Source organism: Falco biarmicus, chromosome 12 (genome assembly GCF_023638135.1).
Source record: "Falco biarmicus isolate bFalBia1 chromosome 12, bFalBia1.pri, whole genome shotgun sequence".
In the NCBI taxonomy this organism is placed as follows: Eukaryota; Metazoa; Chordata; class Aves; order Falconiformes; family Falconidae; genus Falco; species Falco biarmicus.
Window position 1 is genome coordinate 34206526 of NC_079299.1, and position 27831 is coordinate 34234356.

The 27831-nt window shown below is 46.8% G+C and overlaps 3 protein-coding genes and 1 long non-coding RNA gene across 5 annotated transcripts; all 4 read left to right on the plus strand.

The window, feature by feature from the left end:
* The first annotated feature begins 3852 nt into the window (after positions 1 to 3852).
* Positions 3853 to 8964, plus strand: LOC130157835 (E3 ubiquitin-protein ligase RBBP6-like). The gene is made up of 3 exons (XM_056357802.1): positions 3853 to 4032; positions 6263 to 6362; positions 8907 to 8964. The coding sequence occupies exons 1-3, from the start codon at positions 3867 to 3869 to the stop codon at positions 8962 to 8964; spliced, it is 324 nt and encodes a 107-aa protein (XP_056213777.1). The 5' UTR covers positions 3853 to 3866.
* A 1498-nt stretch (positions 8965 to 10462) lies between these two features.
* On the plus strand, positions 10463 to 16314 carry LOC130157687 (E3 ubiquitin-protein ligase RBBP6-like). The gene is made up of 8 exons (XM_056357571.1): positions 10463 to 10492; positions 12441 to 12529; positions 12638 to 12734; positions 13574 to 13713; positions 14627 to 14796; positions 15581 to 15684; positions 16134 to 16259; positions 16300 to 16314. Exons 1-8 carry the CDS (start codon positions 10463 to 10465, stop codon positions 16312 to 16314), a joined length of 771 nt encoding a protein of 256 aa, XP_056213546.1.
* A 75-nt stretch (positions 16315 to 16389) lies between these two features.
* Positions 16390 to 16626, plus strand: LOC130157836 (uncharacterized). Of its 2 annotated transcripts, none has more exons than XR_008825055.1 (2): positions 16390 to 16470; positions 16565 to 16626. It is a non-coding gene; the product is annotated as an uncharacterized LOC130157836 (long non-coding RNA). The 2 variants fall into 2 exon arrangements; XR_008825056.1 differs by having other exon boundaries at positions 16580 to 16626.
* Positions 16627 to 21969: 5343 nt separating this feature from the next.
* On the plus strand, positions 21970 to 24597 carry LOC130157688 (E3 ubiquitin-protein ligase RBBP6-like). Its single transcript, XM_056357572.1, has 3 exons — positions 21970 to 22149; positions 24380 to 24479; positions 24588 to 24597. Exons 1-3 carry the CDS (start codon positions 21984 to 21986, stop codon positions 24595 to 24597), a joined length of 276 nt encoding a protein of 91 aa, XP_056213547.1. The 5' UTR covers positions 21970 to 21983.
* The last annotated feature ends 3234 nt before the right edge of the window (positions 24598 to 27831 follow it).

Genomic DNA, 27831 nt, shown 5'->3' on the forward strand with positions numbered 1-27831 from the left:
TCTCCAGGGAGCACTGCTGCACTTTGTCAAGGTGAGTTTTTTGGGCTGTGCATTATTGCCACTGAAAAGAGGTCAGTTTTCTCAGCACAGAAAGCAGGGAGCAGCACATTTGTGCTGTGCCTCACATGGCTGCCAGGGCAGGGTGAGAAGCAGCAAGAGAATTCCTGCCTGGAACCCTCTCCAGGGGAGCAGCCCTGCACTTTCCCAAGCCATGTTTTTTGCTTCTGTATGAGTTCTAAAGTGCTGTGTCAATTTTCTCACCACAGAAAGCAGGGAGCAGTACCCTTGCGCTGTGCCTCACATGGCTACCATGCACGGTGGGAAGCAGCAAGAGAATTCCTTCCTGGCACCTTCTCCAGGGGAATTTCCCAGTTCCCGAGAGACTCCTGGCACCAGCTGCAAGGGGGCTCCCAGCCGAAGGGAATTGGGGTGGGAATTGGTGATGTCTCCTTTCATTAGGCATGTTAACACTTTGGAATAACAATTGGATGCTTCGCTTCTGTTGCTCTTTTCTCATATTGCTCACAGTAACTGCTACTGGTTCCTTTTATCATATTGCATGCTATTTTCTTTTATTGTAATATAAGAAACTGCGTTTGATATATTCCATCATTTGATATATTTGATAGATTTGATTATATTTGATGTAGAGTTCAGCTTTGCTGTGTATCCAGTCAGTCAGCAAAACATAATTTGGCGTAGTCGGCATCGTATGAAGTAAAACTCTCTCTATTTAAGAAGAAAAAATGTTCCTCGACTTGCTATTGGCAGGTGGGAACCATTGCCTTATGGTGTTTGGGCCAGAGTGGTCTGGTGGTGCTGGGCAGTTGGGCCGTGCCAGGGACAGAGGGACGGGGGCAGGGGAGGGGGCGGGGGGAAGGGGTTTAGGGACGGACGGGTGGGAATGGATGAAGGTGTTTAGGGATGGAGCGGGGTGTGTGGGGGTGGGGCAAGGATGTGTGTTTGTGGGAGTGGGTGTGGGGGGGGTGGGGGGTGGGGGGAGGTGGGTGTGTGTGTATTGATAAACCGGGGGTGGGGGCGTGGGGGGGGTTGAGGGTGTGTGTGTTATTTAGAGAACAGATTGGGGGGCCTGGGGGAAGGGTTTTAGGGACGGACGGGGGGTTGATGGAGGCCTTTAGGGAAGAACCGGGGGGTTGGGGGAAGGATTTTAGGGACGGGCCGAGGGTGGGGGAGGGCTGGACCAGGGTCTGGGGGAAAAGGTTTTAGGGACAGGGCGGGGAGGTGGAGGTGGGGGATGACTTCAGGAACAGCCAGGGTGGAGGAGGGGGTCAAGGGAAGTCTTTCAGGGTTGTTTGGGGGGAAGGATTTTAGGGACGGATGTGGTGTCTGGGCGGACGTTTGATGCCACCGTATAGATTCCACTGTATATACATTTATGTCCAGGGATTCTGTTAAGGGAAGGCTGCTGGCTCGGCAAAGGGACAAGATGTCTGAGCTCCCCAGTTACCACACTGATTTGGTGTTTAGCTCTACGTTAAACACACCTGCGCACAAAGGTTAGGCCAAGCTGACTCTCTAAAGCTGTTAGAAGTGACAAATTAAGGGACCTCTCATCCAGGGAGTCAGCCTTGGGAAGGATGGGGAACAAAGAATGGATGGGGAAAAGATCTCCGTTCTCTTCAGTGATGCAGAAAGAGCCTCTGGGTGAGGACGTTGTGGCCACAGGAGGAGACAAGCCGATAGAGTGCTGCGATCCGCAGAATGTTGGTTGGAAGTCGGGCAGAGGTAATTGTTGTGGGGGGAGATCGCGACCTCTGACTCAGATAGCCCCCCGAGAGAGGGCAAGGCCCCGCTTGGGGAGCATGGGGAGCTAGTAAAAAACCTCAGCAGTGCTGTCTGAGGGTGTGTGCTCATTTGTATTAAAGCAAGAAACTTGTAACCCATCCTGTGCCTGACTGAAAATGCATGTGTAATGCGCTATGAGTGTGCAAGTGCTCTGCTGTCCATAGTGCGTGCCCTCGAGTAACTGGGTGAGCACGCTCAGAGGAAACATTCCCCCGTGCTCCCAGCACTGCCATAAAGAATGCCTGCCTTCTGAAACTTGCAAGCAAGGCTTAGAGGGTTTCTCTCCATGACCGACTTTATGGCATCATTCCCACCATACTGGAGAAAGCAAATCTTTTATTGTTTGGTGGTGAAAGCAGCTTGGGCAGTGTCACTGATGTGCAGCACTTTTTTAACCTCAGGTCTAAAGTGCCACCGGTCCCACCGTGGGGTACATCCTTCCTCAGGCTTTCACCAAACGGAAAGGATGCATCAAACCCACCCCACAAACACGTCCTGCACTTTTTTTATCTTTCCTGGAACGTGGGGACATGACCCTGCTGGGCCATCAGTGCCACCTGCCTGGGAGCCAAGATGGTGCCTTTGCATTCCAGGCTAGGAACTTACCTTCTTTTTTTCCTTTTCAGTGACTTTAGAGCCATCCTTAGGGAGGCTGGTTAAGCTGGTTTACTGCACAGCTGGTCGCCAGTGGAGGGAAATGGTAAGCTCCGCTGTTGCCTTTGGTGTTTACTTGTTACTGTGTCGCTCATTTGAGTGATCTTCTCATGCCCCGGCAAGCAGAAGCTATCACTCCACTTTAGGCCTTGGTCTAATAGTCATGCAAAGCAATATTGAAAGTCATTCTGAGGTCTGGAACAGGCCCCAATATGCATTTTATAAAAGTGCTTCTTGGCTGCTGTTTCTCTTTGTATGGGGGTTTTTTCCCATTTCCCCAGACTGCTGAAGCTCTGAAAGGCGCCGATGAGCTGCTCTCCCTCAGTTTGCTCCTTTGCCTTTGGGGAGTGCGGTTCATGTTTTCTTCATGGCTTTGCAGAGGAGAAAATCCATGAGTACACCACCTTGGTTTTTTCACCTAAGCTAATTTCAGAAACTGCCTCCTTTAACTTAAACATGAAACTCTTCTTCACCTCTTTGTGCACTTGTAGAAAAGCAGGGTGGGGTGGGGGGTGGGGGTGTCTTCAGGAAGTGCCTGCAAAAGAGCCTTTGGGAGATCCTGTCCCTTGACTCACATGTGGGGTAGTGAAGAGTCTGAGAAAGTCATGGGTGTTTTGGTGTTCACCTAAGCAGGTTTTCGTTTTGGTTTTTTTCTTTTTTATCTTATGTAGCTTATGTCACCAGGTAGTGACAGCCTGGGGATGACAGGAGGGGACAGCAGGCAGTGGCAGTGTGGAGTGTGACCAGAGGGGACAGTAGGCAGGGACAGGCCTGGGGGTGACAGGAGGGGACAGCAGGCAGTGACAGCCTGGGTGGTGACAGGAGGGGACAGCAGGCCATGACAGCCTGGGAGGTGACAGGAGGGGACAGCAGGCCGTGAAAACCTGGGGATGACAGGAGGGGACAGCAGATTGGGACAGCATGGGGGTGACAGGAGGGGACAGCAGGCCATGACAGCCTGCGTGGTGACAGGAGGGGACAGCAGGCAGTGGCAGCATCGAGGGTGACAGGAGGGGACAGCAGGCCGTGACAGCCTGGGGGGTGACAGGGCACGGGGCGGTGACAGGCTGGGGGACAGCAGGGACACCGGCGGCCCAGGCGGGGCTGATGAAGGCCCCTCCCCCAGGGGCGCTGAGTGGCCCCCTGAGCCCCTCTGTCACAATGCGGAGCCGCCTGGGTTGCCATAGCGAGCAGCTTGGCCTGGCAGCGCTGGTGCGAGGAGGGAGCGGAGGCCGAGCCAGGGCCTGTCCCCATCGTCCTCCCACCGGGGCTGCGAGGAGGAGCCGGCGGGCTCAGCCCGCGCTGCTGGCCCCAGCCCCTCGGTGGGCCCTGACCTGCTGTGGGGGCCGCGAGGCCAGCTGCTGCGTGAGGTGCCATCGCGGAGCGGGCACCGCCTGGCCCCGGCCATGTCGTGTGTCCACTACAAGTTCTCCTCCAGGCTGAACTCCGATGTGGTCACCTTTCACGGCCCCCACATCTCCCTGCGCGACCTCAGGCGCCAGATCATGGGCCGCGAGAGGCTGAAGGCGACCCACTGCGACCTGCAGGTCACCAACGCCCAGACCATGGAAGGTGCGTGGGGGCAGCGGGCGCGGGGACCGGGGACCGGCCGGCTGGCGATGGCGCAGGCGGCCAGTGAGGCGGTTGGGCCACGGCCGGCAGCGGTGACTTGTGCTGGGGCCTCAGAGCTGCTCTTCCGTGGTTGTGCGCTGGCAGCTGCCGTCAGGGCTGTGTGCGCAGCCAGGCACAGCAGCGTACGGGGTCCGTGTGCGACACCGCGCGTGGAAGAGGTTTGGTTTCTGGGAACCCTTCTAGCTAAAACGATAAGGGAATGTGGGACAATGCCTTGTCATCACAGACCTGCCGGATTTCTTTGAAAGCCGGCAGAGAAGGCTGAACATGATAGAAAAGGAGTGGGTGGCTAATTTAAAGGGGAAAAAAAAGTGGGTTTGGTGACTGAAATTTGTCTTCAGCTACTTTTACTCCACCGCATTGGAAAAGCGGTGCTTGGCTGCTGCAGAAACTGCTCAGTAGCAACGTTTTGGATCAAGGGTGTATCTGTGAGTGAGAATCTATGCAGACCCTGGAAAGCCATCTTGTAGACGAGTGTTCTGTCTAAAGTATACTTGGCATTTCTTGCTAATACAGCTTCTTTGCTGCACCATGCTACACATTCATTCAGATGCTATTGAGCATCATTTCTTCATTTCTTTCAAACGGTGCATTTTTGTCGTGGTACTGCGTGTTAAACGGTGTCAGGGCAGTACTGAAGTTTTATGGCAGATCAGTTATGGTGAATATACCTAGAAATGTTCTTAGAGAAACCCTAAGTTCTTTTGAATCTGAGAAATGGTGCTTGATTCTCAGAGACGGTAATGGTTTTGTATTACTGAGTGTGCTGTTTCAGTTTGGTAATCTACCGTCTGGCAAAGCTTGCATGTGATTAAAGACTTTGGAATATGACTTGTCAGAAATACAAAGACTTGGAAACCATCTCCATTCCTTAAACATTCAAATTTTATCGGTTGGGGTTTTTTTTCTTTTTTCTTGTGGTTCTGTGACATTCCCACAACAGTCTTGTCTTTACAATGTGTACTCATAGGATTTTTTCCTCTTCCTCTTTGAGGTATTAAAACTTAAACAGAATAACATGCCTGCTGCGGTAACTGTAACTTTGGCTCCAGCCTTTCAAGTGGTTGGACCTAAACACGCTGTTTACCTACAGATAGGTAAAGTAGGTTCAGGAGAGTATCTGTGAGCAGACTTAACAGCACGGTGTTAGGGGTCTTGGGGGTGTTACGGGATCGCGTGTCATATACAGCAGTAGAGACAAACATGCAGGTAGAGGCAGACGTACAGGTTGTGACACAGATGCTTACTGGAACTTTTGTAAGGGTGTTTTCCCCGTGAAAATGCAAAAATTCCCCAGCGGTTGTCAGAGCAAAGCTAAGGAATACATTTCGGTGTCATTTATGTGTATGCCAGATTTTGGGGTTTTATACATAACCGTGACTTTCCGTTTTTATTGAACAGCATCTACGTGCTTAAAGTCACCTTCAGAAGATGAAGGAAAGAACTAGGCCTGGATGCTCTGCCTAAAGGGGGTTCTTGGAGATCTTCCCTGTGGAGATATGGTAGTGGGTTTTATAACTTTGTGCAGGAGTCCTGACTAAATGTTGGCATGATCTTGGAAAGACCCTTCAGTGAACCTTGAGTGAAGATGGCCAACTTGTTCAGAGTTTTCCGAGCCGCGTGATCACGGAAATCTCGTAATAGAAGCAATGCTAATAGAAGCTAAAAGTAAACAGGATTTTACACATCACTGGGGGGAAAAAAAAGAGATGGTGGACTCTTTTTGAAGATGGTGGGAAGGCAAAATGGATGGTTGGGATGTGTTTTAAAAGGTGGGAGGCGGGGTGGGGGTGTCCTCTTCCGTGCTCGCTATTATAGAGACATGTTCTAGGGTTTTGTAAGCTAACAGGAGCAAAAGCAATGAAAGTTAGATCAGGAAAGAGCCTCATGTTTTAGCAGACTCTGCTTTAGTGACTTTAGAGACCATTTTGCTGTTGGCATTGAAACGATTCAAAACAAATGGAAAAGATTTTGCTGCTTGTGTTTGACTATCAGACCTGAAGATTTCTGGAAAGGTACCGTGAGTGTGTGGACATGATAAAAGCATGACGCTGTGTGTAAAATGTTGCTTTTCTATCCGTAAAGGGTTCCCTGAAGTGCTATGTCATGACATATTAATATCACTCTTACGAACTGACTGATGCTTTCTCTGTATTGATGTTGTTTTCAGAATACACAGATGACAATGCCCTGATTCCAAGGCACTCATCGGTAACTGTTAGGAGAGTCCCTGTTAGAGGAGTTAAAGCTACCGGCAAGACAGACCTTGGGTAAGTAGCCATAACGCGTTGTGTTCTTTGGGAGGGGTTTCAGTGTGTTCACCTTCTTTGTGCCTGTTGGTTTACGGAGGCATTCCGGTTGTCTCTTTCTTGTTAAAGCTGCTGTTAAATTGTGTTGTGACAGGGCAGATTTGAATGTATCTGTCCCAAAGCAGACTTAGATTTTTCAGCCCGCTGGGACGTGGCATTCAAAGTCCAACAGTGGTAGCTGTTCAGACGTTTGAATTGGGTTTGTTCTTGGGGTTGGTTTTTCTGAGAGTCAAGTTCTCCATCCTGTTTCCTCTATGCAGAGAGATTCCTTATTTTATGCTTTTGCTTGTATTGCTTTTAGAGTAAACGGAGAGACACATTGCAGTGTGAACTGGTAATTGGTTCCCATCTGCCAGCAGTCCGAGTCCCAGTGTTTGACTGCTTCCTTTGTTTGGGGGCGGGGGGGCAGGGTATTCTTACACCCCAGAGGGGTGGGGGGTGGCGGGGCTGCATGCTGTCTCCAGAGGAAAGACTGAGAGTGGCCAGCTGGCAAACCGTGCGAACAAGAAGTTTCATTCTTAAGTGATTCCTATTAGTTTCCTAAAGACAATGCCTGTGTCGGGCAAGAGAAAAAGAGCAACGTCCTAAAGCGTATTGCCTTTTGTGCCAGGACGGTGAAGGAGCAGTTGATCTTTTCCAAACCTGAAGCTCAGAAAGCAGTTGAGCACATTCCCAAATGTTGGTAGTTACCTTTCTAAGTTTGATTTCACCCTAAGCTGCTCTCTGTGCTCCAGGTATTACTGCTGTATTCCTCAGATTTATGGAGGACAGAGATCTGATTACAATTGCAGATATTCAAATGTAAGCCTGACTACAGCATTGTTGCTGTCATCGATGTATTCGTCCAGTCCAGTTCTGTATCAGCTGCGTCAGCATGGTTTGAATGGTCATGTTTTCCAGCCTTCTTCAAGACAGACCTCTCCTCCACCATTAGTAGATATTATTGACTTGTGGTTATGCCGTGTCTTTCTAATGTTAGTTCTCAATAAATAAAGTATACCGGCGAGTTTCAGCGTGTCTCAAACAAACAGTACAGCAGCATCCTAGTACCCATGAAGCATCTGCAAGCAAACCCCCCTGAATTTATGTGGCTCTCCTGTAAGCTTTGGGCATATTAGTGCTTTCAGGCACTACCAAGAGTTTCTGGATGCCACAGCACTGTGCTGCTAAGCATGGCCTTGTTTGGGGGGTTAATTTAGATCGGGATGCTTAGTGCTGTCTTGTCAATATAGCCTCCATTTCTGGTTGGATGACACCCTCTCCTGGTGTTGGAATGCTGCCCTAAAATGAGAGGCTAGGTGCCACTAGCATCAAAGATCCAAGAAGCACCTGCACGTGGGGATAAGGGATGAATGCCGCTGCTCTGCTAAAGTTGCAAATGGATCAGGCAGGTCAGCTTTCTATTCCTTCAGCTGGAACCATTGTGGAAACAACTGGTAGAGTTGTTAATGTTTGGGAATGGTGAATGCATGCTGTCATGGTGGAGAGGCCTTCAGGAATGCGTTAGTCACCTTGTAGTATCTTCCTCAAGGCAAGTGGATGAAGAAACCATGGTGTGGTAATCTAAAGCTTTTCCTCGCGCTTCCTCATCTTCAGGAGGTACGTGGCTGTACTTGCGAGCCTGGTGGTGGTGTAGCAGTGGCAGGAAGTATGAGCCTTTCTATTTGTGCAGGACTTGCACAGCAGCCTTTGGGTTGCCTCTGCTCGTGGGACGCTTTGGATGAGGTATGAATTGTTTGTTAACTAGATGGGCGGTTGCATGTTTGATTCATGAGTAGCATGCAGGTACAGACCAATGAGTATGTGGAATCTCGGCAAGGGCTTGCGTGTCATAAGTGTTCCCTAAAATATTGTAGCATGTTCAAGATGATCTTAAAGGAAGTTCTGGTAATCAAGACTTTTTTTCTTATTTTTTTAACACAGGCCTCCTCGATCTCAGAAAATCCTAGGAACTGCTTTCAGGTGATGTTTCTACTGCTATTTGTAGTCACTTTAGGCTAAGTATGGTAGGTACCTGAACACAGTGCTTGGGCTTCCACCAAGAAACACTTTTCTACAGACAACTGTTCTCGTTTTGTCAGAGGAGTGTAGAAACCAAAGTGCTCTATCTGGTACCTATTTGTGGTAGTGGGGCTATACAGATTGCCTGAAGGTGCCTTCGTATTTGGATGGCTGACTATTTAAGAACAGAAAAATGTAGCACAGTCTTCACAGTTTTGGTACTTAGAGAGCAGAAAGAAAATATCTGAGGACTTCTTCTTGCACTGCTGTATTCTGTATCTTAGAGTCATTGGGGGCAAAGAAGGAATGGGATTTTGGGTTTTATTTCAATTGCACTGAATGCACCAGGAGGGCACACTTTATGTATAGAAATAAATTTCCGTATTCATAAGACTACCAGTACACAATGTTTTGATGTTCAGGTTTTATAAACTGTTTTCCCTGCTTTATGTTGGTTACGAGTGCTTTATTTTAAGTTCTGATCATCTTTCTTTCTTCTTCTAGAAATCGAACTGGGCCAGCGAGTAGAACATCAAAAGAGGTATGTAAAAACACAAGCTGAAACTTTTTTCTACATGCTGCACCTAAGTCTAAGAAATGTAGCCTTGTACTAATTTTTTAATATATATAAAATATATAAAATATATATGTTTTATATATAATATTTATAATATATATATCTCAAACATATTTTCCAGTGAAACATAGTGTATGCTGTAAATCCAATGTATTTGATTCAGCATAGTGAAAACTGAGCAATGCCAACATTTGCGCGGTTCTAATGTGAATAATGGTATTTGTGCCTAGTAACGCATTGCATTTCGTACTGAATAGGCTAGAATATTTCTTGTGTGACTGTGTGTTGTACCGATAATGTATGCTCATTTTTAGAGCTTGTAGGTTCAAGGTTTGCACCACTGAACTTGGTGCCACTCTTCAGTACGCCACCACTTTGAATTTACATTTGGAAAAGGGGCAGCATTTTTCTTCCGGTCAGAAAACACTGTTGTTCTGCTGCTAAGACATGAATAAGTAACTCGAGGAGACACTTGACTAGTAATGGCCTAGATCTCCACTTGGCCCTTGGGGGGTATGCTACGTGCAACGATGCATTTCAAAATAGCCCTCATAGTACAAACATTACTTTGTGGTGGTGGTTGGTTTTCATCTGTAAGTATAACTGCTTGTTCTTCACTAGAATGGAGTGAGGCATTACATGAGCTCTAGGTCACTGGATCTGATCACTTTGTAAGCTCTTAGGATAACTTAATCTAGAAATTCGTGAACTTGGGGTCTAATTAAAGTAAATGAAAGACAGCGCAAAAACTATACTGCATTCATGAATCATACTTGTGTGCATTTAGTAAATGATGAGCTATTAACTGATTAATTTATAAACTGCACTGACAATGTTTCCTGTAGTGACACTTCCTACTCAAATAAACGGAAATAATTTTTTTAGATCCTTTCGAGCTGCAAATGGACAGCTTCCTTAACCCTCCGTCTTTTAAGCAGTTGTGAGCATTTGACAAGGGTCCCCCTCTGAGGTATTCTGAGCAATAGGTTGATCTCAGGAGGGGTTGGTTGCTTTAGTTTCTTCTCATTAACAACGTAGGCATACTTAAGCTGTTTAAGGTTTGGACTTTGTTTTGAACAAGTATAAATTCCACTGGCTTGGAGGTGGCTCTTCCAGTGACACTCAGAGGATATAGCGCAGGCTTTCATACAGCAGTAGGGGTGAACTATTGCTCTGTTTTGATTGTAGAACTTGAGTATGTGTTTAATTTTTCTGAATAGATTGGCGACCCTTCCGCACCTCTTTCTCTGGCCCAGCTTATTAAGGTATGCTTAGATGTACTTGCTTGTGAAATCGTGTTAAAAAGAAAGGGGTGGGTGTGGGTGTGTATCCTTGTATTTTCAAACCTTACACTGTGCTCTCTAGCTGGATAACTGCTGTAATATGAGCAAAACATTAATTGTTAATAATTCAGAGTGTTTCTCCTAACTTTAAAATATTACTTTGATACTATCCTGTAGAGAGTAGTTCCCAGCTTGGGAAGATGGAAGGGGAGCACCTTATTGGCCTCAGTGTAATGCTGCAGTGTTACTCATCTGCAAGACACAAAGAAGCAGCACTTCAGAAGCTGTTTACCATTTTTCATACGTCCCGCTCATTGTTCATTGGAAACTAACACCATTTTTACAGCAGGATTTAATTGGCTGTAAGTCATGGACATTTCTAGGGCCTTTGCAACAGCCGGAACAGACGTGTTTCTGGAACATGGACAATTGCATGGCTGTTTTTGAATTTTTAGTCATTACAGTTACAGATCCATTCTTTGAATGGTGCGGGACTGCTTGAATTGTGGCATACAGATAGAGGACGACGCAACCTAATTTGTTTACATGCAGACTGTGAAAAGTGTGCAAGTGCACCTAATTGTTGATAGGACTGTGCCAGTGTTTATGCGAGGCACATCAGCAGACGTGACCGCCTGAAAGCATATTTTGTAATGGAACTGCTTGTATTTTGTGCTCAGCAACGTGTAACGTTGTCTCGGGAAACACTAGTGATTGCACTTGGTGAAGAGGCGTAGTGCTAGCCACAGAAGTGATTAAAAGCATAGTCTTTAAAGTTACAAAGACTAGAGAAGGCAGGGCCTAACGCAGAGGAGCTAGTTCTTTCCTCTGAAAATGAAGGCCAGAGCTCATGTCCAAGAGAAAGAAATCCTTCCCACTGGGAACGTCTTCCCTCGCTCGCTGCATTTATTTATTTTCTTAATAAATTTAATTGTGTTAATTAACATTTTGCGGCAGGGTGGGGGTGGGGGTGGAGGTGTGTGCAGAATTAGTTTGGGAAGCAGCCACCAAAAGACATTGGTCTCCCTCAGGGCTGTCCCTTGGTTCTGTAAAGTCATGTGAAATTTACTCTAAAATGTGGAAAACTGTCCAAGCTTTTGAGAAATTCAAAGATTTCAGAAATACGGAGATAGGTAACAAAGCAGCTCCGAACTGTTACCCTAGCCTCTTTAGTGCAGGCTGGCACAGGAGGCAATGTGTAGTAAGAACTTTTCTGCTTTGTTATGACTATGTATTGAATGCCATATTTGAATGGTGGTCTGTTCCTAGAAATGTGTTGTGGGTTTTGGATGTGTTTTGTAAACCATTTGGGTTCAGACAAATCAGTCAAGTGTCTATAAAAGTTCTCTGCAAATGTTACTGGAAATGATTTCATAGATGGAGATCTGGATTATGTTCCTGCGTATATGGAACAGCTAGATGAAATAACATGTGGAAACTAGTTGGTTGCTTTCGTGAGTGAATGCATGTAAAAAGGAAAACATGAGCAGTTGGTCTGTAGGATAGGTGCTTGAAGTTCCAAATAATTTACAGTCACCCCCTTTGACCCTGCTTGTATCTGGACTAGTGTGTAATAGAAACATTTGAAGAAGTACTGTGTAAAAAAAACCCATCTGGCTTCCATAGTTCGAAGATCTAGTTCTGCGTAAGGTTTATATTACAATTTGCGTGTTAAAAGGACAGTGACAACTGGAAAAAAATTGTAGTTCAGTCACTTCCTATGAAGAAGCGAGTGGCGGTGGGGGAGGGGGCGGAACCATGCGGTTTGGACTGCCTACAGCACATGATGGTCAGATGTCTGCTGAAAAGAATCTTTTCTCTTGCTGAGGGATTATAGAAAGCTTGATTCCTTTTAATGCTTCTGGGTCTGAAGCTGAATTTCAGCAAGCAAAACCAACTGCCACGACTCTGAAGTTGTGTGTCCTTTTGACACTGCAGAATGTAAATACTGCTACTTGCACACATCTTTCTCAGTTAAATGTACCATGGCTAGCTTCTTTGACTAGTCTGGAGCTTAAAGACCAGCTTCAAAATGCTGGCTGGTGGGCTTTTTTCTACACATAGCTTCAGTCCGCTTGGACAAAACTTGGATTGGCTTCACAAGTCTTTATGTAAGGTACAAAGAGAGCCTATTTGTAGCCTAATGTGTGTGTCAAATAACCATTACCTGTTAAACAGACTGCCAACCTGGCTGAAGCCAATGCTTCCGAAGAGGATAAGATAAAGGCGATGATGATACAGTCCTGCCATGAATACGATCCATCCAAGTAAGTATCAAATGTGATCTTCAAAGGTTATGGAAAAAGTATGGAGATGTTTCTTTTAAGAAGAGAGACACATGCATAGCTTTTCCTTTTTTTCCCCAAACCTTCTAGTTACTTGAGGGAACCCTTGGATCTGCCTCCACCATCATCCAGTTGCTTTTGCTGTGGAAAACCTGGCCACTATGCCAAGAACTGCCCGGTAAATAGGGTAAGATTGGGGCAGGCCTCTGGTGTTACCGAGCTTTTAGGGTTTTTTACCTTGGCATTTATGTGACAAAGACATGAACACTCCCAGTAAGAATTGTTTCTCTCGGGGTGAAATGTTACATGGCAATGTTGCAAAGCCCTCCCAAATTCAAGGGAAACTTGGAATTCTAAATGTGAAACTTTTTTTTTCTCTAGGTCACAGACATTAAAGATGTCCATAGATCTTTCTCAGTGAACTTTCATACATATTTGTATCTATTTCAATAGTACTGGAAATGTTCCTGGTTCTAACTCTTTCTAATGACAGTTCAAAGTTGTTGGTATTTCCTCTAAAAACAAGAGGTTTCTGTCGACCCCGTCTATTGAGTATCTGTCAGTTTTAACTACAGAAGCCTCTGGCTGAATATTCATGCCGTTTAACATCAGTCCCTGAATGTACGTGCAGGAGGGATGAATTCAGCCTTCCTATATAGATGTGAATGTAAGTTTCCATGGGGGCTGATTTGGAGACCCTGAATTAAGCTCTCACACGTTGCCCAGGGGCTTTGGAGGGGGAACAGGTTTGTGCCTCTGCTCTGAGCAGACGGTGAGCAAAGGGCTGTTTCACCCTGAAGGGTCCTGAAGTTAAGCCAAAGAATGACGACTGGGTTCAAAACTCTGCTCAAACCTGTGGTACGTCCTGGCTATGCTCGTTGGGGAAAGCAGGAGTTTGAGTCGAGCAGCCATTATGTTAGGTAAAAGGAGGGGATTAAAGGCTTTCGCTGCTTAAAATTATCTCTGAAACGTCATTTTAAGTGTGCGTCTGAAGAGGAGAGATGTCTGCATTTCTGTTCTCAACAGGACAAAAATGTGGAGCCTGTTTGCAGAATTAAAAGGAGCACCGGAATTCCAAGGAGTTTCCTGGTGGAGGTGAAGGATCCCAACACAAAAGGTGCCATGCTGACAAAGGCTGGGAAATACGCAATACCAACTATTAATGCGTAAGTATGGAATTAATCGGACCGACCAAAATGCGAATGAGAGCAACCATGCGTAAATGTCTGAGTGGCAATGCAGCCGAGGTGGCCAGCCTCTGATTACGAGGGAGGAAGCACTACCGTCGTATCTTAACCTTAAAATCTGCAATACTTTCCCATATTGAAATAGAGTAGTCCTACTGTTCATGCCCCGGGAAGCTGGCTGACCTTGGGGTATGCTAAGAACCTGTGTTTCTGCAAGGCATTTCAGTAGTGTTTCCAGCTGGCATCATTCTCTCTGAATGCTCATTTTGCTTCTGGTTTATGTTTCAAAGGCTTCTTGCAAAATTTAACAAATAGCCCTTGGACTGAGATTTCCTCCTCCTCTGACTTTTAACAAATCTCATGTGTGAAACGGGCTGAAGTGTTCCTGTTGCTATAAACTAAGAAATTACTGCTGTGTGCTGACAGGAGTGGCTGTTGGAAAGTGCACTCGGTAGCACTTCCCTTTTTCTGTCATGGATCTCCTGTTGTAGAAGCTGTAGCACAGACTTCTTTCATTTACAAAATGAAATTACTTGGGGACGAACTTTACCCTGATCCAGCAATTTGCACTTACCCTCTGGCAAAGGAGAGGTGGGATTCCTTTCCCCTGCTCTCTAGCTGTCAAGCAATTATTTTTCTAGTCTGAGCTCATTTCGTAGTTGATCCAACGGATGGGAGAGTTCTGCAGAAGGAAAAATGTTCCCCCCTCCTTCTTCTTCTGATAGTGTGGCTCTAGAGAAGTCATTTAGCGTAAATGCCTACGTTGTAGAAAGCCAATGTGGAGTGAGAAGACTTCCATCTATTACCTTTGTTTGATAAAATCCAAAGCTTGGAAAATTTTTCCTTTCCCATCTTTCACTTTTTTCTTTTTCCTTCCCCACCTGCCCTCCAGGGAAGCTTATGCTAGAGAGAAAAAGGAAAAGCCACCCTTTTTACCAGAGGAGCCCTCCTCCTCCTCCGCAGACAGGCCTGTTCCAAACGAGTTGTTATGTCCCATTTGTAAAGATCCAGTGACGGATGCAGCGCTTATTCCATGCTGTGGAGCAAGTTATTGTGACGAATGTAAGTGCGTAATGTAATGTAAGGAGTAAACTCCCCTCCCGTGTTTTTTAATCCAAAACACCACATCAGATCTTCTGAAAGCAGGAATAGGAGATCACCTGTGCTACCAGGTCTATTTCATACTTCAGTACGCCCGGAGTAGGAAAGGCCTCTTCTCCGTAATGGGGGGGAAAAAAAAAAACAAACCCAAAGGCCAAAGAGCTTTTTTCCCTTTCTGTGTATCTAGTCAAATCTTCTTCACATGCGGAAGGTCGAGTACGAGAAGAGTGCATAATTGTGCAGGTGAATACAGTATTAGATATGGAATGCACGTAGTTTGTCCACAGCTCTTTCTCTCATACACAACTATAGAGCCAGCTCTGGTGACTGACTCTGGTCCGCCACAAACAGGCAGTCGGGCATTTAATCTACATTCTTTGCCACAGGAGTTGGTTAAACCTTCAAAACTCGAACCGACTCATGGCCTTTTGAGATGTGCTTTGTTCATTAGCCTTGATGTTGGTGGCTTCTTGCTGTACTCGGTAGTAGAAAAAAGACTAGTCCAAACATCAGGACACAGCCCACTCTATGGTCTTCAGCTGTTACAACAGGGAAATGTCTAAACTGTATAGCAATTTGCTGCATACTGGGCATTTTTTACACTAATGAACATTTATAGCTTCATGCTCTCCATTCAAGACCATATCCAGCCATTAATCGTCTGTGTGTTCTTATAATTGATGAGAACCCCAAAGATTTCCCTACTTTGGCTGAAACCTATTTTGACGCTTCTAATTACACACAGGTATTAGAACAGCTTTACTGGAATCGGAGGAACATACTTGCCCGGCGTGTCATCAGACAGGTGTTTCTCCTGACGCTTTAGTTGCCAACAACTTCCTGCGCCAGGTAACGTGGTGACTTTTTCATCAACTGTTTGTAAGGAAAGTCTGTTTGTAAAAAGCTGAAAGGGAGGAAATTATTGACATCTCCTTAAAGAAGGATAAACTGAATAAGGCTGCATTTACTTTTCAAATGCATTGTCTGTTGTTACAGAAGCTGACAACTCTTTAGAGATAATCAGGCAAACTCAGGTCAAACTTTTGTCTAAACACGCTTGCCTGCCTCTCAGATTCGCTGTTAACACTGAAGTCCTTTAACTACAGATACTCTGAGCTACCAGTCCTTAATAGCAGTGTTTCATGTGATGTGTTCCTATCTCTGTGTGCTGCTTTACTCTAGGCTTGATAGCATGTACAGGACTATACAAGTCATTTTACCCTGTGGAGGCTTTTCTTCATCTATTGTCATCATAATCTGACACTTTGATCTTTTTGTCCATGTTCTCCTGCCTCTAGGCTGTGAACAACTTCCACAATGGAACCGGCTACACAACAGGGCTCCATAAGGAGATTCAGCAGCAGCAGCGACAGCCGCCGTCACCGCCTGCACGACCACTTGTGACTGTGACACCTGCTGCTCAGGTGACTGCCACCAAACTTTCTAAATCTTCCTCTCTGTCAGTCAGCGGTCTGTTAAGTTTTATTTCAACATATGCTTTTGAAATACAGTATTTATTAGAGCTTATTTTCCAACTGTTTGCATTTATTCACAAGGGCTTTCCGGTTCCTGTAGCAAGACAACCGGCAGTACCATGTCTTCTGGGCCCCCAAGAGCAAAAAATACCCACACCTGGTGAGTGACCGTAACTTTAGAATTTCTTCTAAAAAAATTATCTTCAGATGAACTGAATGGGATTTATTTCTTTTTCCTCTCCCCACTCCAAAAGGTCATCCGATGAGAGCCAGTGCGGTTCGCTCAGCAGGTGGCAGACCAGGCTGGGGACTGTAAGTATTTCACAGAAATTCAGTCTCTGACGACTTGTAACCTGTTAAACCAGGCTGTAACACCTACATTACTTCTACAGTAGCTGATTTATAATGAAATGCGTATGCACAGATAGCTGTGGAGAATACAAGTGGCAATTCATTTTTAAGTGGCTCAGCTTGAGTTGGCTCTAACAAAGGGGATCTGTGCTTGCAGTAAAACGATTACAAATAAAACTCCAGTATGTGACCCAAAAGTAGACTCTGAAAAAGAAACGCTTTTGGAGGAAACCGTAAGTATATATCAAAATTAAACATAACGACAGGATGAGGTGCAAAGCCACCCTTTCAAATTACTTACTGGCTGGATAGGGCTGAAGAAACTGATTTCCCAATTGAAGTCAGCCTCCAACATTTGATTCTTAATGACTTAGTGATGGAGCAAATTGTTGGAAGAGTCAGTGCTGTTTTTTTATGACCATTTTGAATTTCTTTAGTCTAGTCATCTCAAATAGCCAAGCTGCTTTCTCTCCGTTGGAGAGAGAGGAATCTGTTTTTGCTGTTATTGCCCTACCAGTTAGTTCTTCCTTTTGGTATGTATTTGTTATGGATAGATTATAAGTGTGCATCGTGTTTATAAAATCTTAAAGATAAATCAAAAGAAAACACAGCAATCCGTCCCAGAGATACCTAAAATTCTCAGGTTCAGTAAGCAAGGAAAGAACAGTTCAGGGACAAGACCAGGCCAAACAGATCATCACGAGGCAACAACCTAGGAAGTTTGTGGGGAAGAACTGAAAGGAAGTTGGAGAGAAGCTTGGTTAATATCTGTGCAGTACTTTGAAGCTCGGAAGTGTGAAGTAGGAAGTGTATCGAGGAGTGGCAGAGGAGCCGTGGGCACCTGGCACCTGGGAGATAGGAGTCTCCTTTAAGCATGGGCAGCCTCTGCCCACAGTCACAAAGCTGAATGTAGGGGGAGAAGCCTGAGGCAACTACTTGGGGTGAGGATGTGGAAGGCAAGTGTGAGGATCCAGAAATGAGGGTAGGCTCAAATGGACAGGAAGCTGCCAGAAAAATGCTCAGGTTGAGAACAAGAAGGGCTCGCCACCGTGCTCCCGCTTCATTCACATTCCTCTTTAAAATCAGGGCAGAGTGTGACAGTGACACGCGGGTTTGGGTTTCTCTGGGAGTTCAAATGGAGGACATCCACGTAGCACACGTACCCAGAGGACTCAGGCCCCGACACTGCCATCATCAACAGCAGCCTCTGTACCTGTGCCTCCACCTCCCTTGCATCCTCCCCCACCCCAGGCGCTTCCTTTCCCGCTGGCGGTACCACCACCACCACTACCTCCTCAGTTTCCACCTGGTCAGCCTCCATCTGCTGGGTATACCCCCGCCCCGCTCCAGAATATCCCCCAGCTCCTGCAAACATGTCATCAGCCAACAGCACGGCCAGCGACTCATTCAAATACCCTCCCAGCGACACCAGCACTTTCTTTATAGAATCACAGGGTCATTTAGGTTTAGTTGGAAAAGACCTTTAAGATCATTGAGTCCAGCAGTTAACCTAAACCTACAAAGTCTGCCATTACAGCAGGTCCCTAAGCGCCACCTCTACATTTCTTTTAATACACCCAGGGATGGTGACCCAACCGCTTCCTTGGGCAGCCTGTTCCAACGCTTGACAAACCTTTTGGTGAAGGAATTTTCCCAAATATCCCATCTCAAGCTCCTGTGGCGCAACTTGAGGCCATTTCCTTTCCTCCTATCAATTGTTACCTGGGAAAAAAAAGAGACCGACCCCCACCTCACTACAGCTGCCTCTCAGGTAGTTGCAGGGAGCAGTGAGGTCTCCCCTCAGCCTCCTTTTCCCCAGGTTAACCAACCCCAGTTCCCTCAGCTGCTCCTCACAGGACTTGTGCTCCAGAGCCTTCAGCAGCTTTGTTGCTCTTCTCTGGACACGCTGCAGCACCTCAGTGTCTTTCTTGTAGTGAGGGGCCCAAAACCGAACCCAGTGTTGGAGGTGCAGCCTCACCAGGGCTGAGTACAGAGGGACAATCCCTTCCCTGGTCCTGCTGGCCACCGTATTTCAGGCAGAAGCCAGGATGCCGTTGGCCTCCCTTGTCTAGGGAGGAGTTTTACGGGAACAATGGAGACTTCAAAAGGAGTAAGTGTTTGGCTCCAGGAAGTTGCACGGGTTTGCGCTTTGGTATTTCGTTAGCACCTTGGACTGCAGTTACACTAAAGTGCATCTGGCAGAAGCAAAAATGGCATCGTGTTTTATCCAACAGACCTTTTCATTGCAGATGGTAAATGTGCAAAACTCAAGCAAGACAAATGGAGTTGTAGAACTTTCCCTGAATCCTGGGGGAATTCTAAACTCGTTTTGCTTGACTAGGATGTTCGTGTTTGGCATTACATGCAGTAAACATTTTCTCATCATGGCCGTGTTTTGTATTTTGGTGTCTGTTTGGAATAAATATCCAACTATAATTGTAATAATGGTCAAACTGATTTTAACAGGGAAGAGAAAAAGCCCAGACCCGAAGTGTTCACAAACACTTCTTCTATGGAATTGGTGGCACGTGAGGAGTTTCAGGAGGAGCGCAGGCATTCATTTCCCAGGTAATTGCGTTGCATGTCCCTAACGGAGAAGCAGATTGTCTAGAAGAATCAGGAGGAGTTCCAGTCCACCTCTCTATCCTGAGGTGGGTTGGATGGTTCAAGGGACGAGCAGTGATGGGAGCTCCACATGTAGGTCCCTAGCTCAAAGATGGCAGGGATTACAGGTGACTGATAGTTATAACTGGGCAGCAGTTGAGAAGGAACGGGTGTCTCTTTTGCCAAAGCTTCTCTGTAGTGACATCCTTCGCCTCCTGACAGCCCTGAGGAGGCTAGAAACTGGACAGGTGTGGATTCCTGTGCCTCCGTGCTCTGACTGTAACTGTTACCTCAAAGCACTTTGGAGGAGATACGTGAGAGGAATTGCCTTTGTTGCCTCTGTCGTCTAATCTCGCACAGACGGATTGCAACCTGGACTGCAAACTGGCGCCTTTTGCTCAGATTCTGCTGACATCCTTAAATTTTTCTTACAAATTAAAAGATCAGACTTGCGTAAGGAAATCTTAAGTTGGAGGAGGAATGAACATACGTGGAATAACTTGTGAAGAAAAATCTAAAGATAGCTGCTGTCTTCTGTCCTTAAAAAGCCCTTGGGCAGGAATCTGAAGAGCTCTCTGTAGTAATGCTGTCAGTATCTTTCCCAGAGTAGTGGCATTCCGTCAGCTTACTGGAGACTGAGTTTAGAAGCTTTTAGCTAGGATTTTTCTTGAAATGCAGTCACCGGCCTTGGTTGGAGCTAGAGGTATGTGCAGAATTTGGCTACCACTGGCTAGAAGTGGGGCATTTTGCATGCTGTACAAATTGCCAAATACGTAGTGAAGTTAAATAGACTAAGCTGGCATTTTCAAATGGAGCTTTACTGCCTCCAGGCTAAACCCTGCTTTCCTGACAGTTGATACTGCGCTGTAGCCATTAAGACTCACTTGTTTTGCATCTTACGGCAACAAGAGTGATGTGCGCTGCAGGTGGATGCTGGGTAGTGAGACATCTGCATGTCCATGTACCAGCAGAGACCAGTAGACACCCCTGAAATCCATCCATAGCTAGGGCAGTCCATGCGATAGAAGTGAGTGGGAACAGACTTACCCTTCCTGCGTGTTTTTACACTACCACAGCAGCAGCCGTTCTGGCTCGTAAGCAGAAACCTTTACACGCTGCCATGCTCTTCGGTTTGCAGCAGCATTATATCAGCAGCTGAAAGAAGCTTTGACATAAGCGTATGGAGAGGAAAAAACCCCAAACCCAAACAAATTTGGGAGAAAAAAAAATGGTGTGAGTGACTGTTTTGAATTAACTTCATTCATTTCCTTTGTGTTGCGTTTTGTTCTTTAAGGTCCAGGTCTCCCTATGCCAGTTCTTCTCGCTCTAGAAGTTCGCATACCTACTGCAAGTCAAGATCAGGTCCTTCCCACCCTCGCTGCTGCTCTCAATCATCTAGTCATGCCCCCTCTCATTCCTACCCACGATCAGCACCATATCCAAGAAGAGGCAGAGAGAAGAGTCGGGGCTGTCATTCTAGGTCAAGGTCACGTGGTTATCCCCGCTCAAGGTCAAGGTCACATGGCTCTCCCCGCTCGGGCTAGTGGACTCACCCTTTCTCTCGTCTTCCTTAACTGAACATTTTTGGAAAAAATACTGCAGATACAGAATTTAAATAAAAGCTATTTTATGAAGCGTTACAAAAGATGACAGTGTGCACCGCGCCCGTTGCGACTGGACTGCGCCCTTTTTTCCTCTTGGCACTGGTTCTACCAGAGGAAGCCCCGTCAGACAGAGTGAATAAAAGCCAGTTACAAAAGGAACCATCATTAATACCATGCAGGAGTACAACAAGGACAACACTGCGACACCCTGAGATGTCCCCTTCCTGCGCTGTCCCTGCGGTGCAGGCAGCCAAGTGCCACTCGGCAGAGCCCCAGCATCTCCCCCAGGCTGCCTTGGGACAGGAGGGGACAGCAGGTGGGGACAGCCTGGGGGTGACAAGAGGGGACAGCTGGTAGTAACAGGCCTGGGGGGTGAAGGGAGAGACAGCTGGTGGGGACAGCCTGGTGGGTGACAGGAGGGGACAACTGTTGGGGACAGCCTGGGGGTGACGGGAAGGGTCAGCGGCTGGGGACAGCTTGGGGGTGACAGGAGGGGACAGCAGGCAGTAGCAGCATGGGAGTTGACAGGAGGGGACAGCAGGCCATGACAGCCTGGGGGGTGACAGGAGGGGACAGCAGGCTTTGACAGCCTGGGGGGTGACAGGAGGGGACAGCAAGCCGTGACAGCCTGGGGGGTGACAGGAGGGGACAGCAGGCCATGACAGCCTGCGTGGTGACAGGAGGGGACAGCAGGCAGTGGCAGCATCGAGGGTGACAGGAGGGGACAGCAGGCCGTGACAGCCTGGGGGGTGACAGGGCACGGGGCGGTGACAGGCTGGGGGACAGCAGGGACACCGGCGGCCCAGGCGGGGCTGATGAAGGCCCCTCCCCCAGGGGCGCTGAGTGGCCCCCTGAGCCCCTCTGTCACAATGCGGAGCCGCCTGGGTTGCCATAGCGAGCAGCTTGGCCTGGCAGCGCTGGTGCGAGGAGGGAGCGGAGGCCGAGCCAGGGCCTGTCCCCATCGTCCTCCCACCGGGGCTGCGAGGAGGAGCCGGCGGGCTCAGCCCGCGCTGCTGGCCCCAGCCCCTCGGTGGGCCCTGACCTGCTGTGGGGGCCGCGAGGCCAGCTGCTGCGTGAGGTGCCATCGCGGAGCGGGCACCGCCTGGCCCCGGCCATGTCGTGTGTCCACTACAAGTTCTCCTCCAGGCTGAACTCCGATGTGGTCACCTTTCACGGCCCCCACATCTCCCTGCGCGACCTCAGGCGCCAGATCATGGGCCGCGAGAGGCTGAAGGCGACCCACTGCGACCTGCAGGTCACCAACGCCCAGACCATGGAAGGTGCGTGGGGGCGGCGGGCGCGGGGACCGGGGACCGGCCGGCTGGCGATGGCGCAGGCGGCCAGTGAGGCGGTTGGGCCACGGCCGGCAGCGGTGACTTGTGCTGGGGCCTCAGAGCTGCTCTTCCGTGGTTGTGCGCTGGCAGCTGCCGTCAGGGCTGTGTGCGCAGCCAGGCACAGCAGCGTACGGGGTCCGTGTGCGACACCGTGCGTGGAAGAGGTTTGGTTTCTGGGAACCCTTCTAGCTAAAACGATAAGGGAATGTGGGACAATGCCTTGTCATCACAGACCTGCCAGATTTCTTTGAAAGCCGGCAGAGAAGGCTGAACGTGATAGAAAAGGAGTGGGTGGCTAATTTAAAGGGGAAAAAAAAGTGGGTTTGGTGACTGAAATTTGTCTTCAGCTACTTTTACTCCACCGCATTGGAAAAGCGGTGCTTGGCTGCTGCAGAAACTGCTCAGTAGCAACGTTTTGGATCAAGGGTGTATCTGTGAGTGAGAATCTATGCAGACCCTGGAAAGCCATCTTGTAGACGAGTGTTCTGTCTAAAGTATACTTGGCATTTCTTGCTAATACAGCTTCTTTGCTGCACCATGCTACACATTCATTCAGATGCTGTTGAGCATCATTTCTTCATTTCTTTCAAACGGTGCATTTTTGTCGTGGTACTGCATGTTAAACGGTGTCAGGGCAGTACTGAAGTTTTATGGCAGATCAGTTATGGTGAATATACCTAGAAATGTTCTTAGAGAAACCCTAAGTTCTTTTGAATCTGAGAAATGGTGCTTGATTCTCAGAGACGGTAATGGTTTTGTATTACTTAGTGTGCTGTTTCAGTTTGGTAATCTACCGTCTGGCAAAGCTTGCATGTGATTAAAGACTTTGGAATATGACTTGTCAGAAATACAAAGACTTGGAAACCATCTCCATTCCTTAAACATTCAAATTTTATCGGTTGGGGTTTTTTTTCTTTTTTCCTGTGGTTCTGTGACATTCCCACAACAGTCTTGTCGTTACAATGTGTACTCATAGGATTTTTTCCTCTTCCTCTTTGATGTATTAAAACTTAAACAGAATAACATGCCTGCTGCGGTAACTGTAACTTTGGCTCCAGCCTTTCAAGTGGTTGGACCTAAAGACACTGTTTACCTACAGATAGGTAAAGTAGGTTCAGGAGAGTATCTGTGAGCAGACTTAACAGCACGGTGTTAGGGGTCTTGGGGGTGTTACGGGATCGCGTGTCATATACAGCAGTAGAGACAGACACGCAGGTAGAGGCAGACGTACAGGTTGTGACACAGATGCTTACTGGAACTTTTGTAAGGGTGTTTTCCCCGTGAAAATGCAAAAATCCCCCAGCGGTTGTCAGAGCAAAGCTAAGGAATACATTTCGGTGTCATTTATGTGTATGCCAGATTTTGGGGTTTTATACATAACCGTGACTTTCCGTTTTTATTGAACAGCATCTACGTGCTTAAAGTCACCTTCAGAAGATGAAGGAAAGAACTAGGCCTGGATGCTCTGCCTAAAGGGGGTTCTTGGAGATCCTCCCTGTGGAGATATGGTAGTGGGTTTTATAACTTTGTGCAGGAGTCCTGACTAAATGTTGGCATGATCTTGGAAAGACCCTTCAGTGAACCTTGAGTGAAGATGGCCAACTTGTTCAGAGTTTTCCGAGCCGCGTGATCACGGAAATCTCGTAATAGAAGCAATGCTAATAGAAGCTAAAAGTAAACAGGATTTTACACATCACTGGGGGGAAAAAAAAGAGATGGTGGACTCTTTTTGAAGATGGTGGGAAGGCAAAATGGATGGTTGGGATGTGTTTTAAAAGGTGGGAGGCGGGGTGGGGGTGTCCTCTTCCGTGCTCGCTATTATAGAGACATGTTCTAGGGTTTTGTAAGCTAACAGGAGCAAAAGCAATGAAAGTTAGATCAGGAAAGAGCCTCATGTTTTAGCAGACTCTGCTTTAGTGACTTTAGAGACCATTTTGCTGTTGGCATTGAAACGATTCAAAACAAATGGAAAAGATTTTGCTGCTTGTGTTTGACTATCAGACCTGAAGATTTCTGGAAAGGTACCGTGAGTGTGTGGACATGATAAAAGCATGACGCTGTGTGTAAAATGTTGCTTTTCTATCCGTAAAGGGTTCCCTGAAGTGCTATGTCATGACATATTAATATCACTCTTACGAACTGACTGATGCTTTCTCTGTATTGATGTTGTTTTCAGAATACACAGATGACAATGCCCTGATTCCAAGGCACTCATCGGTAACTGTTAGGAGAGTCCCTGTTAGAGGAGTTAAAGCTACCGGCAAGACAGACCTTGGGTAAGTAGCCATAACGCGTTGTGTTCTTTGGGAGGGGTTTCAGTGTGTTCACCTTCTTTGTGCCTGTTGGTTTACGGAGGCATTCCGGTTGTCTCTTTCTTGTTAAAGCTGCTGTTAAATTGTGTTGTGACAGGGCAGATTTGAATGTATCTGTCCCAAAGCAGACTTAGATTTTTCAGCCCGCTGGGACGTGGCATTCAAAGTCCAACAGTGGTAGCTGTTCAGACGTTTGAATTGGGTTTGTTCTTGGGGTTGGTTTTTCTGAGAGTCAAGTTCTCCATCCTGTTTCCTCTATGCAGAGAGATTCCTTATTTTATGCTTTTGCTTGTATTGCTTTTAGAGTAAACGGAGAGACACATTGCAGTGTGAACTGGTAATTGGTTCCCATCTGCCAGCAGTCCGAGTCCCAGTGTTTGACTGCTTCCTTTGTTTGGGGGCGGGGGGGCAGGGTATTCTTACACCCCAGAGGGGTGGGGGTGGCGGGGCTGCATGCTGTCTCCAGAGGAAAGACTGAGAGTGGCCAGCTGGCAAACCGTGCGAACAAGAAGTTTCATTCTTAAGTGATTCCTATTAGTTTCCTAAAGACAATGCCTGTGTCGGGCAAGAGAAAAAGAGCAACGTCCTAAAGCGTATTGCCTTTTGTGCCAGGACGGTGAAGGAGCAGTTGATCTTTTCCAAACCTGAAGCTCAGAAAGCAGTTGGGCACATTCCCAAATGTTGGTAGTTACCTTTCTAAGTTTGATTTCACCCTAAGCTGCTCTCTGTGCTCCAGGTATTACTGCTGTATTCCTCAGATTTATGGAGGACAGAGATCTGATTACAATTGCAGATATTCAAATGTAAGCCTGACTACAGCATTGTTGCTGTCATCGATGTATTCGTCCAGTCCAGTTCTGTATCAGCTGCGTCAGCATGGTTTGAATGGTCATGTTTTCCAGCCTTCTTCAAGACAGACCTCTCCTCCACCATTAGTAGATATTATTGACTTGTGGTTTTGCCGTGTCTTTCTAATGTTAGTTCTCAATAAATAAAGTATACTGGCGAGTTACAGCGTGTCTCTAAGACTTATCTCTAAGACTTAACCTTGAGACATAACCATAAGTCTTAACCTAAAGACCTAACCTTAAGACTTAACCCTAAGACTCAACCCTAAGACCTAATGGGTCCTGATGGCTCCTGATCTGGCTCCGGTCAATCTGGGATCATCACTGGGAACCACGGAACTTGGCCAGCACAAGGTCTGTGAGGTAGCAGGTTAAATGAGGCAGAGGAGAAGCCCACCACTCTGATGAGCTGGGTTCTTGGCACCAAGGTACCTCTGTGACATTTTCACTGTGCTGCAGTGTAAAGACGGCCTGTGATTTTCAAAAACTGAAGATCAGTCTTTAAAATGCAATTCCTTGGACAATAATAACATTGTGTCAGGTAAATACATACACCCCTCACCAACGGAGTTTTGGTTTTTTTCTTTGTACCTTTGCTGCTTCTGCAGAAGCCAGTAGTGCAGAGGGCTGAGGGTACAGCTACACAGAGTGGCTTCTGTTTTGTGAGCTCTAACTAGACGTGCAATGGACAGCCATTAAGATTGGGAAAGCTCACAAAAAGCTTAAAAACAGATAAACCACAACATTTCTTTCTTTTTTATAGAACTCCTTAGACTACTCCTTTTTTTATAAAAATGAGAAATCAGGGGTTAGTCATGCTTTGTATGCTATCTAAAGGCTTTAATCAGCAGTGCCTCCCCTGTCCATGCAGAGGAGGTCATGTCCATCTTTTTTCAGATTTTCTGTAGCTGGAAGAAGTGTTTTTGCCAGCCACCACAGACAAGTTTTCCTAAAAGGCATAATCTGTCCATTTAAGTGTTCCTTCAGCCTGATAATGATTTAAAAACTGTGCCTGCTGGTCTGAACCTGGATTTCATGTTCTAGTTCCCTCCTAACCAAATAAATAGAATGTTCTTTGCTGTAGATGCCCCATTGCAACGGGGTCTTCAGGAAGGGATTCTGCATCCAGCCCATCATAAATAATCACGCAGAATTCCAGAGAATATTTTAAGACCAACACGCTCTGCACTGATACACGTCTTCACCACTGTCATCTACAGTGGTGAAGATGACAATGAGGAGTACAATGAAGAGGAAGAGAACTGTAAACAGTTTTTTTCTCTTTTTTTGCAAGGAAGAAGAATGAGGGGCTTTTCAACGCTTGCAATGCACTGCGTGAACGATTTCTTAGAAAGAGCATTACAATTCTAGGAAAGACTTGTCAACAAGTTTTTTGAAATAGTTTCCTAATCTTCAAAATATTGGAGCTGGTAGTCACCAGCTGTGGCTGACGCACCATTTTCTGACTCCTGTGAAATGCCTAACTGTCTGTTTCCATAGTGGTATCATTCCCATACCTCCTTTTCCTTAAATAGAGTTTAAAATGGGGTCCACAAATCAGATGATGCGGTCCACAATTCAGATGGCCATCAAAGAGTCTTCAAAATTTCTCAAAATTCAGGTACTTCTTTTCTGGGAAACATACTCTTTGCGACTTTAACAGAACGTGTATGTGTATGTATGTGTAGGTATTTACAAAGAGGCATTTTGTAAAACATTAGTTAAAACGTTGACTGTCTCTCACTTAGAGGTGAGAGATTCCGGGGGAAGGAATGGATTGCACATTCCCAGCGAGTGAAAGCGAGAGAACACCCTGCTCCCGCGCGTTCCCTCCGTAAATGCCTGTGCTAGTTCTCAGGCGGCCCCAAGCTGCTTTTCACATCCCCCCTGCCCTTCAGGCTGGCTGGCAGGGCTGCCGGTTAGCGCTCCCTCACCGCCTTTCAGGCTGAGCACGCCTGTCAACAAGACAAACAGGAGGGCTTTGCTAACCTTAGTATCCTCAACGGAGACGGGGAAGGAGCACTCGCGTCACCAGCTCTGCTGGCAGGCATCACAGGGCAGCAGGTCTGCGCAGAGGTTTTGTGTCGAGCCCTCCCTGGGGACACGTTGATCCCAAAGGTTTCCTTTTGGGTGTCAAAGGGCGATTGTTTTGAAAAGGAGTGCTGAGGATGGTTTTGGAATCATTTAAGATCAACAAAGAGCAGCTTCTGAGTACGTGTTGGACCTGCAGTTCCACTGCACTTGGCAATAGCTGCTGTTAAGGACTCCTTTTCCTGGCCAGAAGCAGAGCTTGTGGGCAGACAAAAACCAACAGAAAATCCAGTACCAACAGAAAATTCTTAAATCCCTTGCTAAGGGATTATCAAAAGCTTGATTCCTTTTAGTGCTTCTGGGTCTGAAGCTGAATTTCAGCAAGCAAAAGCATCTGCCACAACTCTTAAGTTGTGTGTCCTTTTAATGCCGCAAAA